This window comes from Cetorhinus maximus, chromosome 2, assembly GCF_964194155.1.
Source record: "Cetorhinus maximus chromosome 2, sCetMax3.hap1.1, whole genome shotgun sequence".
In the NCBI taxonomy this organism is placed as follows: Eukaryota; Metazoa; Chordata; class Chondrichthyes; order Lamniformes; family Cetorhinidae; genus Cetorhinus; species Cetorhinus maximus.
In genome coordinates, this window is record NC_135880.1 from 194,275,660 (window position 1) to 194,290,534 (window position 14,875).

Below are 14,875 nucleotides of genomic sequence, written 5' to 3' on the forward strand. Positions count from 1 at the left end.
TGTACAGCTAAAGCAAAGCTTCCCTACTTTTATATTCCAATAAACGACAACGTTCCATTTACCTTCCTAATCACTTGCTGTACCTGCATACTAATATTTTGTGATTCATGTACCAGGACACCCAGGTCACTCTGTACTTCAGAGTTCTGCAATCTCTCTCCATTTAAATAATATCCTGCTTTTTCTATTCTTCTTGCCAAAGTGGACAAGTTCACATTTTCCCACATTATACTTTTGCCCACTCATTTAACCTATCTATATCCCTTTGCAGACTCCTTGGGCAGAATTTTACACCAGCGGGATTTTAAGCTCCTGAAGTCAATGGACTTTTGAACGGCTTGCTGCATTTTATGCCCGCCCCTACCATGATAGGGCCGTAAAATTGCGCCCTTTATCTCCTCTTCACAACTTACTGTCCTACTATCTTTGCGTCATCAGCAAATTTAGCAACCATACATTAATTTGGTCCCTTCGTCCAAATCATTGATATAGACTGTAAATAGTTCAGGCCTCAGCAGTGATCCCTGTGGCACTCCACAGGTTACACCTTGCCAACCCGAAAATGACCCCTTTATCCCTAAACTCTCTTTTCTGTTAGCTAACCAATCCTCTATCCATGTCAATATGTTATACACAGACCATGAGTTCTTATTTTGTAGAGTAACCTTTAATGTGGCACCTTGTCAAATGCCTTTTGGAATCCACATCTACAGGTTTCCCTTTATCCATGTTGCTAGTTACTTCCTCAAAGAACTCTAATAAATTAGTCAAACATGACTACCTTTTCGCAAAACCACGTAGACTCTGCATGACTGCATTAAGTGCCCTGCTAATAACCTCCTTAATAACAGATTCTGGCATTTTCCCTATGACAGATTTTAGGCTAACCGGTCTGTAGTTTTCTGCTTTCTGCTCCCCCTCCCTTCTTGTTTTCCAATCTGATGAGACCTTTCCAGAATCTAGGGAATTTTAGAAAATTAAAATCAATGCATCTATCATCTCAGCAGTCACTTCTTTTAAGACCCTAGGATGAAGTTCATCAGGACCTGGCGACTTGTCAGCCTCTAGTTCTAATAATTTTCTCAGTGACATTTTCCTGATGATTGTAATTGTTTTAATTTCCTCCCCCCTTTTACCACTTGATTTACACTTATTTAGGGATGTTATTTGTATCCTTTACAGTGAAGACAGACAAAATATCTGTTCAGTGCATCCTCCATTTTCTTATTTCCTATAATTAATTCCCGAACTCTCTCTCTAGAGGACCAATGCTTACCTTAGTTCCTCTTTTCCTTTTTAAATACTTGTAGAAACTCTTACTATCTATTTTGATATTTCTAGCTAGCTTTCCCATACTCTAATTTCTCCCTCTTTTTTTTTACTAATTCTTTACTGGATTTTATATTCTGGGTAAAATATTGGAATAGATGCATTGATGGGCACTTCCCACGCGTAGAACCATCTTAGATTGTATGGGAATAAAGAGGGAAGTGGAACGAGTCCAATACTTACTCAGTTCCCATTGGTGGGTTGCCGTGGACAGTTTCTTGTTCAATAAAATTCCTGAAAAATAATGGAAAGGCTTATTTTTTTTAAAAAGTGATGTGTTGCAATATATAAACTAAAGAACTGAGTCAATCATAGATTTGATGCAAAAGATAACTTAGATGTGTCTAGGATCTGCCTCCATCAGTGTTCAGCCACTCCATAGAATCAGCAGTTGACTTTCCTTCCAATTATCCTTGCTGTCCGTTGCATCCTGAAGCCAAATGATTGCTTCTCTACTTGAATTCTTTACCAAAATTAATGAAATTTAAAAGAGCCCACACTGTCCCACTTTGATAGTTCTCTACAGTTGTGCTGTTTCCATGAGCATTTCTGCAACCAGTCCCAGCTGGCAGCTATCCTCACACATTAGCACTCAGTATGTGAAAAGCACGCTCTTCTTTTTGAAAACTCATAACTGCCTTTGCATAGCTTAAGTTGGGAGATCATTTAGAATTTGGATGTGATCAGTCAGGCATTGTAACCAGGCTGGTGACAGACCCTGTTAGATTTTAACTGGCTGGTCTCACACATTCTACCTTCTGTAAACATGAGATCATTCAAAACTCTGCTGCCCGTGTCTTGACTTGCACTAAATCTTGTTCGCCTATCACCCCTGTGCTCACTGACCTACATTGGTTCCTGTGCAAGAAATATCTTGATATTAAATTTCTCATCCTTGTTTTCAAATCCCTCCATGGCCTCGCCCCTCCCTAACTCTTCCAGCACCATAACCCTCCAAGATATCCATGTTCCTCCCATTCTGTTCCCTTGAGCATCCAATTAATCGCCTCAGCATTGGTGACATGCCTTCAGTTGCCTTGGTTCCAAGCTCTAGAATACCCTCCCTAAACTTTTCTGTCTCCTACCTTGCTTTCTTCCTTTGAAAACACTCCTTATAACCTACATATTGGACCAAGCTCGGACCCTAATATTTGCTTATTTGGCTCGGTGTTTTTTTTTTTGTAATGCTCCTGTGAAGCGCATTGGGATGTTTTATGTTAAAGGCACTACATTTGACATTGCATTCTCTCCTCTGCTTGCACCTGCAGCCATCTGTCCAGGTCACTCTTCCATTCTGCCTCCCTGTACAAAATTCTACCATGTCTGATTATCTCCTCTGATCTCATCTGGAACTCTTACATCTCCATTGCTTGATTTTCACCTTTATGCCACAATTTCTTTCCTCAACAGCTGTGAGCGCTTTAAAACTCAAATCTATCCAAGATGTGAATAGTGCTCCTCTTTGTAAGGGGCTTTGCTATCATCTCCATCCTGCTCCTGGGCAGTAAACAAGAACTAGGTGTTTAGTTCTGAAGAACTCGAAACATTAACTGTGGTACTGTCTCCACAGATGCTGCCAGACCTGCTGAGTATTTCCAGTATTTTCTGTTTTTATACAAGAACGAGATGTTTGACTTCTCTTCAGCTGCCGTTATCTATCCAGTATCTCTCTCCACCGCCCTCTCTTTCCATCCATGTGGTTGCAGATGTAACATTTCTTTAAAAATTGTGCATCAAGGAAATTCCAGGTCTTCCTTCAGCATTTTGTTGCAGCCAGATACCACAGTGGCAAAATATACTGATCCTCCAGCACTCTTATACACACAATTCAAGTATGTGAAATCAAACATCTAAATTTCCTGCAGAAGTTTTCAAAGTTGCCAAGTAAAGCACCAAATGGAGTCAACCCATTAATGGACCCGAGGAAAGGGCAAAAAAAGAGAGAGAAAGCGCTAATATGAGAGAGAAAACGAGAGAGGAAACAAGAGAATGAGAACACAAGAGGGAGAGGGAGAACACGAGAGAGAAAGAGAACACGAGAGAGAGAGAGAGAAAAAGAGAGCGAGAGAGAGAGAGCGAGGAGAACATGAGAGAGGAAGAGAGAGGGGGAGAGAGAGAGTGAGAGGGAGAACACGAGAGAGAGAGAGAGAACGAGAATGAGAAAGAGAGAGAGAGAGATAGATAGATAGAAATGCAAATCACTTAAGTTTTCTTACCCATTCTGCTGGTGGTCCAGCAGCCTGGGAGCAGAAGGCGGCAGCAGACATGAGATAAATCAAAAGAAAGAAATTTAGGTACAATTCAGCAGCTACGATATCGCCATAAGCATGATGTCAATATATTACGGTTTTATGCTGCTGACAAGGTTGCAGATTTGAGCACATCTTAAGAACCCTTGGGGTTCCCACCATTATAAAGCTGGGCTCCTGATCTTCTGGGCTCAGGACACTAATGTGCTATTGATGGGCCTCCCTGGCCAAGTAGTGGGGAAGAGTTTAGCAATGGCCGGCCTCAGAGACAGATTGTGTCTGTAGCGACGAGCAGAGCCATGGTACAAATGAAGGGCAATAAATGTAGTCCTCATTTGTGTTTGCTTACAATACAGTATACAGGGAAATATAAATATGAGACATGGAACAGCGTATTCCCACCCAATTCAACTGAAAAATTTATAAGTCAAAGGATGAAAAATTGTTAAATATATTCATTATCCAATTATTATACCTTGACTGGGTCTCCTCGTCGTCAGAGGAACTTTCCTGTGGAATAAAATAAAAATATGATTTTGCAAGTCAGAAATTTCCAACATAATCAACATAGCAACAGACTTGTATGATTTCCCCAGTGTACTTAGCTGTGCAACCTAGGGGACTCTCCATGGCTTACAAGCAGTCCTGTACTGTGCGAGTATCACTAGGTGAGGCATTCCAGCTGAATTCAACTCACCGTCCGACATGCACGCACACACACCACTGAGAAACCCAGCGAAAAGGCTATTGTGCTGGGCACCAGCAAGGTTGAAATGATTAAAAGAGAGGACACAATGGAGTAGAATTTAAGCAATTCTACAAGGGGAGTGATAGCACATTGGCAGAATGTTTTACATCTCTCCTAATTTTTACTTCCATTCAGTCAAAATTTATCCCACTGAATCGAGAGGTAAGAAGATAATCCATAGCTTGGGTTTAAAGGTTTGTAAAGCTACAAGAGGAAAGAATTAGACTGGGAGATTATGTCACAGTTTCACTCCAGGAGGGAGCAGATGAAGAAACTTATTCTTAAATATAATTTTGACAAAGGAAATGAGAAAAAAAATAAACTTACTGAACTGATCACCTGAAGGTTATCCTCATCTTCCTTCACAGGGCTCTGTTTTATATAAAAATAACAGGACCAATAAAATAGATTTGTTTATGCCAAAGTCTTGCCTTAATATTTACGGTGGATAGTTAACGTCCAGGGAACCACATGCACTTAAGCTGACTTGTGCTGTGTGATAGGGAAAAAAAAGTGACCAGGCCACAAAATGCACATACAAGCTTACAAACTAGAAGGTTGGAACATCCATTTATAACCATCTGTGATAGCAATGGATGGTATGATACTGCTCAGTATTTATGTAAATCAGCCCATTATTGGTGATAAATGTGAAGTCCAACTTTGTTGACAATTTCTCTTTAATTTAAGAAGTCCATTCCCTTGCTGCATCCACTTTGTGCCACACAAAGTAAGCTTTTAACCAATAAATTAATCATTCAACCAAAACAGAATCATGAGATTCTGTGCTGGTTTCAACACAGCACACAACAGATCAAGCACAATGCACCAGAACTGGTTACTGGCAATCTAAACACTGCTTGTCTCACCTGTCAGTCAAAGTTCCACTGTGGAGAAAAAAAGACACCAAGTAAAGTGGAAAATTACAACTGCAGCACTGATGCTTAAACACCGAGGAAAAACTAAAAACAAAAAAAAACACATGGCACTGTAATCTCAACTGAACACTACGACTGCCATGCATATGTAAATGAGATCAATTATTCAGACAATTAAATGTTGAGCCCCTCATAAGGGAGTTGAGGAAAAGAAACTGTTTGCTCTGGTAGAAGAGTTCAGGGGTGAAGTCACTGCTTCGCATAAGGAAGTGGAAATCTGGAATACTCTCTCCCAAAAAGCTGTTGAGGCTCGGTGTGGTGGTGGTGGTGGGATGTCAGTTGAAAATTTCAAAACTGTGATTTATCAAATTTTGTTTATTCAAAGGTATTAATGGTTGTGGAACCAAGGCAGGTAGATGGAATTAAGATACAGATCAACCATGATCTATTTGAATGGTGGAACAGGCTTGAGGGACTGAATGGCCATCTCATGTTCTTATGTTTGTTAATGTAGTGTCAAATACATTGTTAAGGTTTGTTAATTACATTGTTACAGTTTGTTAATTACATTGTTAAGGTTAAGAGAAAGAGGTGATGGGTATTAATTGAGCACATATAAATAGGGGGACACTGGGTTGAGTGGGAGGAGCATTGTGAGACTGAACAAAGTCACTAAACTCTCTCAAAGAAAAGCTCTGCATCTTGGTTTCTGCTTTACTAACTGGTTTGGATCCGATTAACAATATTCCTTACAGTAGGTTCTTACTGCTCAAACTATTATTACCAGTTTGAGGAACATCTAAGAGCAGCTCATGCTCCACATCAACACTAGTAAGAAATGTAGGAAAAAACAGAGACTCTGAGGTTTGGGGCAGAGAAGAGGTTCTTTGATTGTCCCTCTCCCTGTAAGAAAGCATATGGCTGTGGCCACTGTGGCAGATATTAAGAACTCAAGTGGAAGAGCCTAGGTTCCAAGCCTACATGGCAGTGCACTAAAGTTGTAACACACTACTGTGATGCCCACCTCTGAACACGTTTAAATACACAGGAGTCTAAAAGTAAATTGTTCCATTTATGAATGTTGGCTGATTTAACTGTTTTGTCAAGTGCTTGGCCCCAATCCTATGAGGTTGGCCATTACAAGTATGGGAAATAACTTAATACAGTAAAACATCCCAATGTGCCTAACAAGAGCTTATTGATACTGAACCACATAAGGAGATATTAGGAGAGATAACCAATAGCTTTATCAAAGAGGTAGGTTTTAGGAAGCATCTTTATAGCGGAGAGGTTTGGTGGGTAATACCAGAGCTTAGACCCCAGGCAGTTTAGGTGAGGGTGGAAAGATTAAAATCAGGAATGCACAAGAGACAAAAGATCCAGAAGGTTTGTGGGACTGACGGAAGACTAGATGACACAATGGAGGAAATTTGAAAACAAGGATGTGTCTTTTAAAATAGAGGCATTGTCAGACTAGGAGCCAGTGAAAGCCAGCAAGAACAAGATGATAGCTTAATGAGATTTTGAGCAAGTTAAGATATGGGCAGCCGAGTTTTGGATGTGTACAAGTTTATATAGGGTGAAAAATGGGAGGCCAGCCAGGAGAGCATTAGAATGGTCAATTCTAGAGGTAGCAAAGGCATGGATGAAGGCTTCAACAGTGGATGAGCTGAGATAGGGTTGGATTTGCACAATGCTATGGAGGTAGAAATAGGCAGTCACTAGTGAGCCTATCAATAGCAAAGGTAGGAGAGAAATGACCTGTGATTGGAGGAGCAGCTCCTTGCAGAATCTTCGACTTCACTTGATGGCATTTTGAAGATTGGGTCCGCGGGCCAGCTAGAGAGGCATGGCGGGCTGGAGAGTGGCCTGTGGGCCAAAAATTGGACAAGCCTGAACTAACCCATCTTCTTGAAATCTTTTGCAGTCCTCTTCACTCTTTGCTAAACTCCTCTCCGTTCAGATTAGTTCCTACATTGCAGTCTGACTCATCTGTAGTTAACTCAAACACAAAAGTAGAACTAGCTTTGGCCAAGGAATAAAATACCAAACCAGTGTTCTTTACACACTGCTATGTCTCCTCTTATACCATAACATGCCTTATTTTTTCTCTAATAAGTCTTGTCACAACCTATTGAATGCCTTTTCAAAATTCAAGAGTATGTACACCATTCCCAATTGGTCACTTCTTAAAAAAATAGTAAGACCTTTTTTTGAACAAATCTGTTTGTGCCAACTCCACCCAATGGGCTTATTGACACTTTGAGAGGTAATGAGGGTCGAATTGCCACTCCACTGCTAGTTTCTTATCTTAAAATGTAGTCGGCGGGGTGGGAATTAGTGGGTCTGTAGTCAGTGGGTGGGGGCGGGGAGGTGGTGTGGGGGTGTAGTCAGGTGGTGGGGAGGGCAGTTGGGGAGCGGGGCCAGTCAGGGGTCCCTGGAAGGTCAGGGAGTTGGGAGTGTAGTCGGGCGGGGGGGCGGGGGGGGGCATCACAAAGAGGGATTGGGGTGGGGGGGGGTGTCACATAGAGGGTTAGGGGTGTCCCATGGCGTGGGGGGGGGAGGAGAGGATACGGGGTCACTGGGGGTCAGTACAATAGTTACTTAGAAGTTAGAAGTGGTTTTAATTCCTCTAACATTTTCTGGGTAACTATTACTGTAGGACAGTTGGAACCATCTGAAGTTTGCAATTTAAATCAGAGTGCCAGATGGTTTCCATTGAAGTTTGAACTTCCCGGGTAATTGCCGTGCAGTCCTTAGGTGAGAACCAAAGGGTCCCCAGCACATCTTTGGGGTACCTCCCAGGTACGAGATCCCGAGTTATGGGCCAAAATAATCTTCATGTTTTAGGACAATCCAAAATTTTTGCAGGCCCAATGTGGTTTATCTAACAAGAGGGTGCAGCTGTCTTAAATTGGACCAGTCGTTATTACCTCAATTGTTGTAGCCCTGGACTCCTGCCATTCGTCAAATTGATCCATTAGCACAGAGTTCTCCATAGCTTCTTCCCTGTGAAAAATATATGTGTAAAAATCAGAAGCTCAAAAGTCATCTTTATTAATGGTTGTCAGCACTGTCCTGTTAACTGAACACTCATGGAACTAAACTCAATGCAAACCAGATTCAAATGCTAATCAGTGCCATTGCATTGCTGCTGATTTACCTTGAACAGATCTCACTTTTCATTCAAATTTAATTTAAAACTTCTGGTGAAGATATTTTTTTATTTTGTTTCTCCCAAAGGGTTAGGGTTAGACTCCTTTATTTCATTGGTATTTGTAAGGAGGTCCCTGACAAAAAGTACAGTTTTCCTCCTAGTGCATGCAGCCCAAGTTTTCAACACTGTCACCGGGTGGCAGTCTAGCTTTCAGTGCAGAGTCTCCCACTTGAGCTCATCGAAAGGGCCTTAAATTGTGTGCTTCCTCATTTGCCTCCCCCTGTCATCTTTAGCCTACAATCTTCAGGGCTTTAAAAGCTCAAACTTGATGTATTCTGATAACTACCTCCCTCAATCCCTGCTCACCTAATTTTCCATGCAGTCATAACACTCTGAGGTATAACCATCCCTCTACAATGCAAATTTATTTCCTTCACATTTGATAACTCAAAAGTGCACAACAGAGCTCCACAGCAAAGTCATAACCAAAAAACAACAGATTACAGGAACATGAAACCATATGACTAGACTATAGCCAAATCTACCACATTGTACCCCACCCAATTTTCTCAGAAAAGCCTCGACTAAAAAGTTATCTGTCCCCAGGTATACATCAAAATAAACTCAGCAATATTCTAAAACAAAAACAAGATACTGGGAATATTCTGCTTCCTGAGCTAATGTTACTGATAACGTCCTCAGTGCTCAATTGATCAAACACACACATTTGAGAAAAATTACCAGTAAATAGAATTAGAATACCTAGTTTTAAATAAATTTTATGGTATGCTACCAATGTGCGAATTACACAATTTATCGGCCAGAATTTTCCTGTCCCGTTGGTGCCAGGTGTTATGCCAGGTGGGGTGGGGCAGGGGAGCAATATGGCAACAAGGCCAAAAATCGGTTTTACGCTGTCGTGAAACCAATTTGCGATCGTCCACTCCACCTGTCAATGGCAGGCCAGGTTTCCACTGCCACACGTCGGGAACCTAATTTCAATACTCTAGCATCTCATTATAAGCCGTGCTCGCCAGAATCATCCCCCCGCCATGCTGGATCATCTGGCACATTGCAATGTTTCACAACTGTACATAAACGACGTGCACCTGGTGGGCTGCACTTGGCTCAGGACTTCAAAGTTTGTTTGCCTGCCTTGCTTTGGGCAGCACTGGCAGTCATCAGCGCCAGGATTCACAGGCAGCGCCAGGATTCACAGGCAGCACCACATCATTTTTAGGGGGGGTTCACGGGCAGGTCGCTACCTACCAGATCAGCCATAAGGCTTTTCAATGGCTGCAGGGTTAGGAGATGCTTGGGGATGGGGGAGAAGTGGCCTCAGGCTAGGGAAGAGGCTGCAGGGTGAGGGCTGTACTGGGGAAGGAGGGTATCCCAGGGTGTATGTGGGGGAACATGTTGGTCTGCGCAAGCAGCCTCAACATAGTGTGGGCTGAGGAGACAACGTTCAGAGGAGATGAGGCCAGATGGAGATTTGAGGGTGTGTGTGTGAGAGAGTGAGTGATGATGTCCCTTAAGCTGGCAGTGAGTGAGATACCAGTGAACGTGTGATGGGATTGGGAGTGCGAGAGTTCAGAGTGATGAGATGGTTGCCTTATCCTGGCGACACGGCTGAGATCATTCATCCGTTTTCTGCACTGGATGGCCGACCTCTTGTGTGCAGCATTGGCACTGACTGCCTCGGCCGCCACCTCCTAAGCTGGAGTGATGAGACTGATGGACCTCCTGAGGCCAGAGCGGGGGTAGAGGATATTACAGCAGGCCTCCACGGTGTCCAGGAGGCGTCCCAGGGATGCGTCACTGTACTCTTTTTGGCTTTTGGGGCCATGTCTTCACTGGAGCAGTCCTGGGCTGCAAGCACTGAGATGTTTGCGTGCAGCTGCAGTTTAGATATGGTGCCCTGCATGAGGAAGCAATGAGGTAACGACATGGCAGGCAAATTGGAAGCCACCTGCCAGCGAGACGGTGTGTGTCTTGTGGCTGCATAATTAATGAGGCGGGAATGGGACAATATGGCATGAAAACCTGCCACTGCGGCCGGCAGCTAAAATGACTTTTTTCCCGCCTGCCACCGCACTTTGTGCAAATCTGGGACGATTCCACCCATTGTTTAAATGGAATTCCCATTTGTTTCAAATGTCCCTACTGAGCCATTTGTCCATCCCCCACACACAATACAATTCAGAAATCGTCCAAGGGCTGAGGTGTGGTCAGAGGACTGGAATTTGGGGAAGATCCCAGTTCCTGTGGATTCTGCCCAATTTGATTTGCTTCCCAAATTCAGGCTTTTTTGTGTGTGGGGGAGGAGGGGGTAGCGTTGTGACCAGGCATTTCTGAGGTAGTTCCTGGGCTATCCCTGTGTACAGCCTGACTCTAAAGAAGCAGAGTTGGTTCTGCTGTGGCCCTGGGAAAGGTTGCTTTGTTTTGGATAGTGTCAAGCTTCTTTGAGTGCTGTTGGGAGCTGCAGTGATCCAAGCCAAGTGGAGAGTATTCCGTCACACTCCTGACTTGCGCCTTGTAGATGGTGGACAGGCTCTGGGGAGTCTGAAGATGAGTTTCTTGCAGCCAAATTCCCAGCCTCTGATCTGGTCTGCAGCATACTATTTATAAGTCTGGTTAAGTTTCTGGTAAATGATAGTTTCCTAGATGCTGATGGAGGACAAATGCAGTGATAATAAACGTCTTTGAATGCTAAGAGAAGATCGTTGGATTCTCTCTTACAGATAGTGAAACTGCGTACAACTTTACCCACAAAGTCATTGTATTTCAAAGTAATTAACTGACTTAACATTTTTGGCAGATGGGGTGAGGAGCTATGCAGATTCAATAATTTCCTGTTAACACTGATGACCTCCGGCATGTTTCCTGGCACACAATTATCTAATCCAGCCAACCGAGCAATGGCCAGCCCAACCACCAGAAATCCACCTGCCCCTCAATGATATCACATGAGGGCAGCTTTAAGTGAGTCAGAGTGGGACTTCTTCCCCCATCTGAGAGTAAGTCCTGCCCTAGGTAGCTGCCTGCCAATCTGATTGGCTGGGAGTTGTGTAGATCCAACCGCACCAGGATCGAGTAGTGGCTGCTGCTGAGACTACAAGCAGTCCCTGAACAAGAAGTGTCATGGATCCTGGACTTCAGGCAAGTCTGGGGATTTTGGCTAGGCCTGCATGGCAGACACCAGCGATGGGGGAGGGGGGCGGGTGGGTACGGAGGGGCATGTTTTAGAAATGGGGAGAGGCTTAAGGGACAGGACACAATCTTGAGGGAGGGATTTCCCTGATGAACACGGGGGGACCTCCTTAAGGAAGAAAGTCACTCCCCACCACCACTCCAAACACCCACCGACACTTCCTGCTTGACAGCAGTGAAAGCTGCTGGGCTGCCTGCCTTCCTTTTGCCTTCCCCGCTACGCGTATTATAGTGGCAGAGACGGAATGAGGATTCAGGACGGGCTGTCTAACCTCCTTACCCGTCCGCCATAACATGGGAGGCAACTCGGGTGGGGGGGGCACCTGTTTTATTTTACAAGCCCCTCCCTTGCATTCAAATACGCCAGCGGGGGGGCCGTAAAATTCAGCCCATTGTTTCCCACAATTTTCTACTTCAGTTTACAGGCATTCTGTAGCACAGAGTGGTTAAAGGACTGAGCCAATTAGAGATGCAAAACAATATTTTTGATGGGGAAAGATACTTTTAAGCTGGAGGTAGATAGATTCTTGTTAGGCAACGGAATCAAAGGTTATCGGGGGTAGACAGGAATGTGGAATTAGAAAAAGATCAGCCATGATCTTATTGAATGGCAGAGCAGGCTCGAGGGGCCGAATACTCTACTCCTGTTTCTTATATGGAGATTCTAAATAAGTACTTCAGCTTTCAGAGACTGCATAGTGGGAATAACTTGGAAGAAGAGGAAAACACGCAGTAATTTTTTGGTATTAAAAGATGCCAGCAGTGGCCTTGTGGGTAAACTCTAACCTCAGAGTCAGAGAATTGTAGGTTCAAATTCCACTTCAGGACTTTAATACAAAAAGCTAGGCTGACATTCCAGTGCAGCACTGAGGGAGTACAGCACCGTCAGAAGTGCTATCTTTTGGATGAAATGTTAAACTGAGGCCCCATTACCACTGCGTATACATCAAAAGTACTTCATTGGCTATAAAACACTTTGGGGTCTTCCAATGTCATGAAAGGTGCTATATAAACACTGGTCTTATTTTGTCTTTTCAAACTAAAACCAGTGGAACTCAAAAAAGTGGAAAAGGCAGCAGAGCTTGATGGGCACCACCTACAATGCCAAATTAAGTAATGGATGACTATGCAGGGTTTCTAACTGTAATCATCCATCCAGCCTAGCTACAACACTGGAAGTTACCAACATAAACACCTCTCTTCTCAGCTTTCAGAGACCATAGAATGCATATTCACAAAGCAAGATAAGAGTTCATTAAAGCTAGTTTGTATAAAGCATGCTGTGCCCAACAATGCAAGAGTTCAATTTATCAGATTACTGATGCATGTCAGCTTATTCCATCTGTTAAACAATATAGCATGGTATAAATTCGAAACCCAACATGGCAGATGGTGAAATTTGAATCCAACAGAAATCTGGAATTAAAAGTCTGATGATGATCCACTAATGTCCTTAAGGGAAGGATATCTGCCGTCCTTACCTGGTCTGACCAACATGAGACTTCAGACCCAAAGCAATGTGGGTCGACTCTTAAATGCCCTCTGACCAAGGGCTATTAGGGATGGGCAATAAATGCTGGCCTAGCCAGCGATGCCCACATCCCATGAACGAATAAAATAAAATGGAAACACTGGGCAGGATTTTTCGTGCGCCCGACCCATTCGACCGTAAAATGTAACGCGATGACGTTGGGCAAGCGTCCCGACATCATTGCGCACTCGTTTGATGTTTTGGTCAGCGGGCGCACGCGGGAATCGGCAGCACAATTAAAAGGCCCAATAACAATGTATTTGATTGAAAATGTTCTTTTCCAAGCAGCCTTTGCATTTTTTGCGAAACCTCATCCACGGGTGGGATGAGGTTTCAATCCGCCATGAAAAAAAAATTTCATCCTAATTTCTAACATGTCACACAAGGGGACATGTCTTTAAAAATCTTTACTTTTAATTGTCAAAACTCTTCATCTTCCTGAGGCAACTCTGTGCCTTGGGGAGCTTTTCCAGCACGAACTTGCGCTCTCGCCACACCCCCCCCACCCCCGACAGCCACCACCACACAGGCAGCACTAGGTAGCGTCAATTGGCCCGCCAGTGTGGAATCATGGTCCAGCCCCAATCGCAGGCGGCGGTCGGCTTCCCGACTGCTCCCGCCCACCCCCACCCGACAAGGGAAAAGTCCTGGCCACTGGTCCATCTATCTGAATAATCAGATGCAGTCTTTATTAACGACAAAGACTTTTTGTGCATATGAAGAAATGTTAGTGCTCATTTTGTACAGTAAACATCAAGTGACTGCCCCCCCACCACACCAACCCCCACGCCCGAAGTCAAATATAACACATTAGATGTTAGGTAAAGCCCTCTCTATATTGCAAAACTAAGCAATCTCTTTGTTCCCCACATTTGGACCGTGCTAGTAACAGGCTCTAATAGTCATTTATCCATTGAGCTAAAACAGTGCACACAGGTATTTGACTAAAACACACTAACCTTAAAAAGGGGTGATTTTAACCCCAATTTCAAAAGTGAATTCTGCTCTACCAAGGAATCTTACATGTTCACTACTCTAATCTCAAGTTTGCTTGTGACTTATTATTATTTTTTGCTCCTGTCCTCCAGTTCTGAGCTCACAGATGTCAAATCTATCAGGAACTTCTCATCTTAGTGCCTGTCACGGACAGAATATATTGCTGTCTTACTGCTTGTAATCAGTATGTTTTATGTGGAAAGAGCTGCATCTCTTCCTGCCCTTGAGCGTGGATTCCAGTTATTTAATTCAGTAGCAAGCTTTCATGCGTTTAAAATTAAGAAGGCTATTTAGTGTCCCATACTTACCCCGAATTAATACAACATCACAACTTGGTCTCTCTCTCTCTCTCTCTTACACCCACACACACACACAGAACCCTGCCCAGTGCCAAGGTTCAGAACAACTGTTCAGTGCTGGAGAGGAACTTGCAATGGGAGGGGGGAGGATCTAGTGGTCGTGGTCAGGATCTATGTAGGTACCAACAACATAAGCAGGATGAAGAGGGAGGTTTTGCATTGTCAGAATGACGAGCTAGGCACCAAATTAAGAAGCAGAAGAAGCAAAGGTAATAATTTCTGAATTATTACCTGAGCCAGGTGCAAATTGCCATAGGACAAATAAGATTAGAGAAATGAATGTGTGACTCAAAGACTGGTGTGGGAGAAGTGGGTTCTGGTTTGTGGGGCACTGGCACCAGTATTGGGGAAAGTGGGATATGTACCATTGGGACGGTCTACACCTGAACCGTGCTGGGGCTGGTGTCCTCGGAAGCCA

The 14,875-nt window shown here is 43.6% G+C and overlaps 1 protein-coding gene and 1 long non-coding RNA gene across 4 annotated transcripts in view; one reads left to right on the forward strand and one right to left on the reverse strand.

Moving 5' to 3' along the window:
- Window positions 1–14,875, reverse strand: part of LOC144668886 (uncharacterized) — a 130,448-nt gene that overhangs the window by 24,816 nt on the left and 90,757 nt on the right. For 2 of the 3 annotated variants that reach the window (XM_078531354.1, XM_078531347.1), the window contains exons 2-6: window positions 8,138–8,213; window positions 4,654–4,698; window positions 4,054–4,088; window positions 3,546–3,569; window positions 1,513–1,563 (exon numbers count right to left, since the gene is read on the reverse strand). In XM_078531354.1, the coding sequence (XP_078387480.1) occupies window positions 1,513–1,563; window positions 3,546–3,569; window positions 4,054–4,088; window positions 4,654–4,698; window positions 8,138–8,203 (221 nt within the window). In that variant the 5' untranslated portion in view covers window positions 8,204–8,213. The remainder of the gene's footprint in view (window positions 1–1,512; window positions 1,564–3,545; window positions 3,570–4,053; window positions 4,089–4,653; window positions 4,699–8,137; window positions 8,214–14,875) is intronic. The other variant, XM_078531363.1, reaches the window with a different exon arrangement.
- The window catches only part of LOC144668903 (uncharacterized), a 40,406-nt gene that overhangs the window by 21,436 nt on the left and 4,095 nt on the right, over window positions 1–14,875 (forward strand). The gene's annotated exons all lie outside the window — the stretch shown is intronic.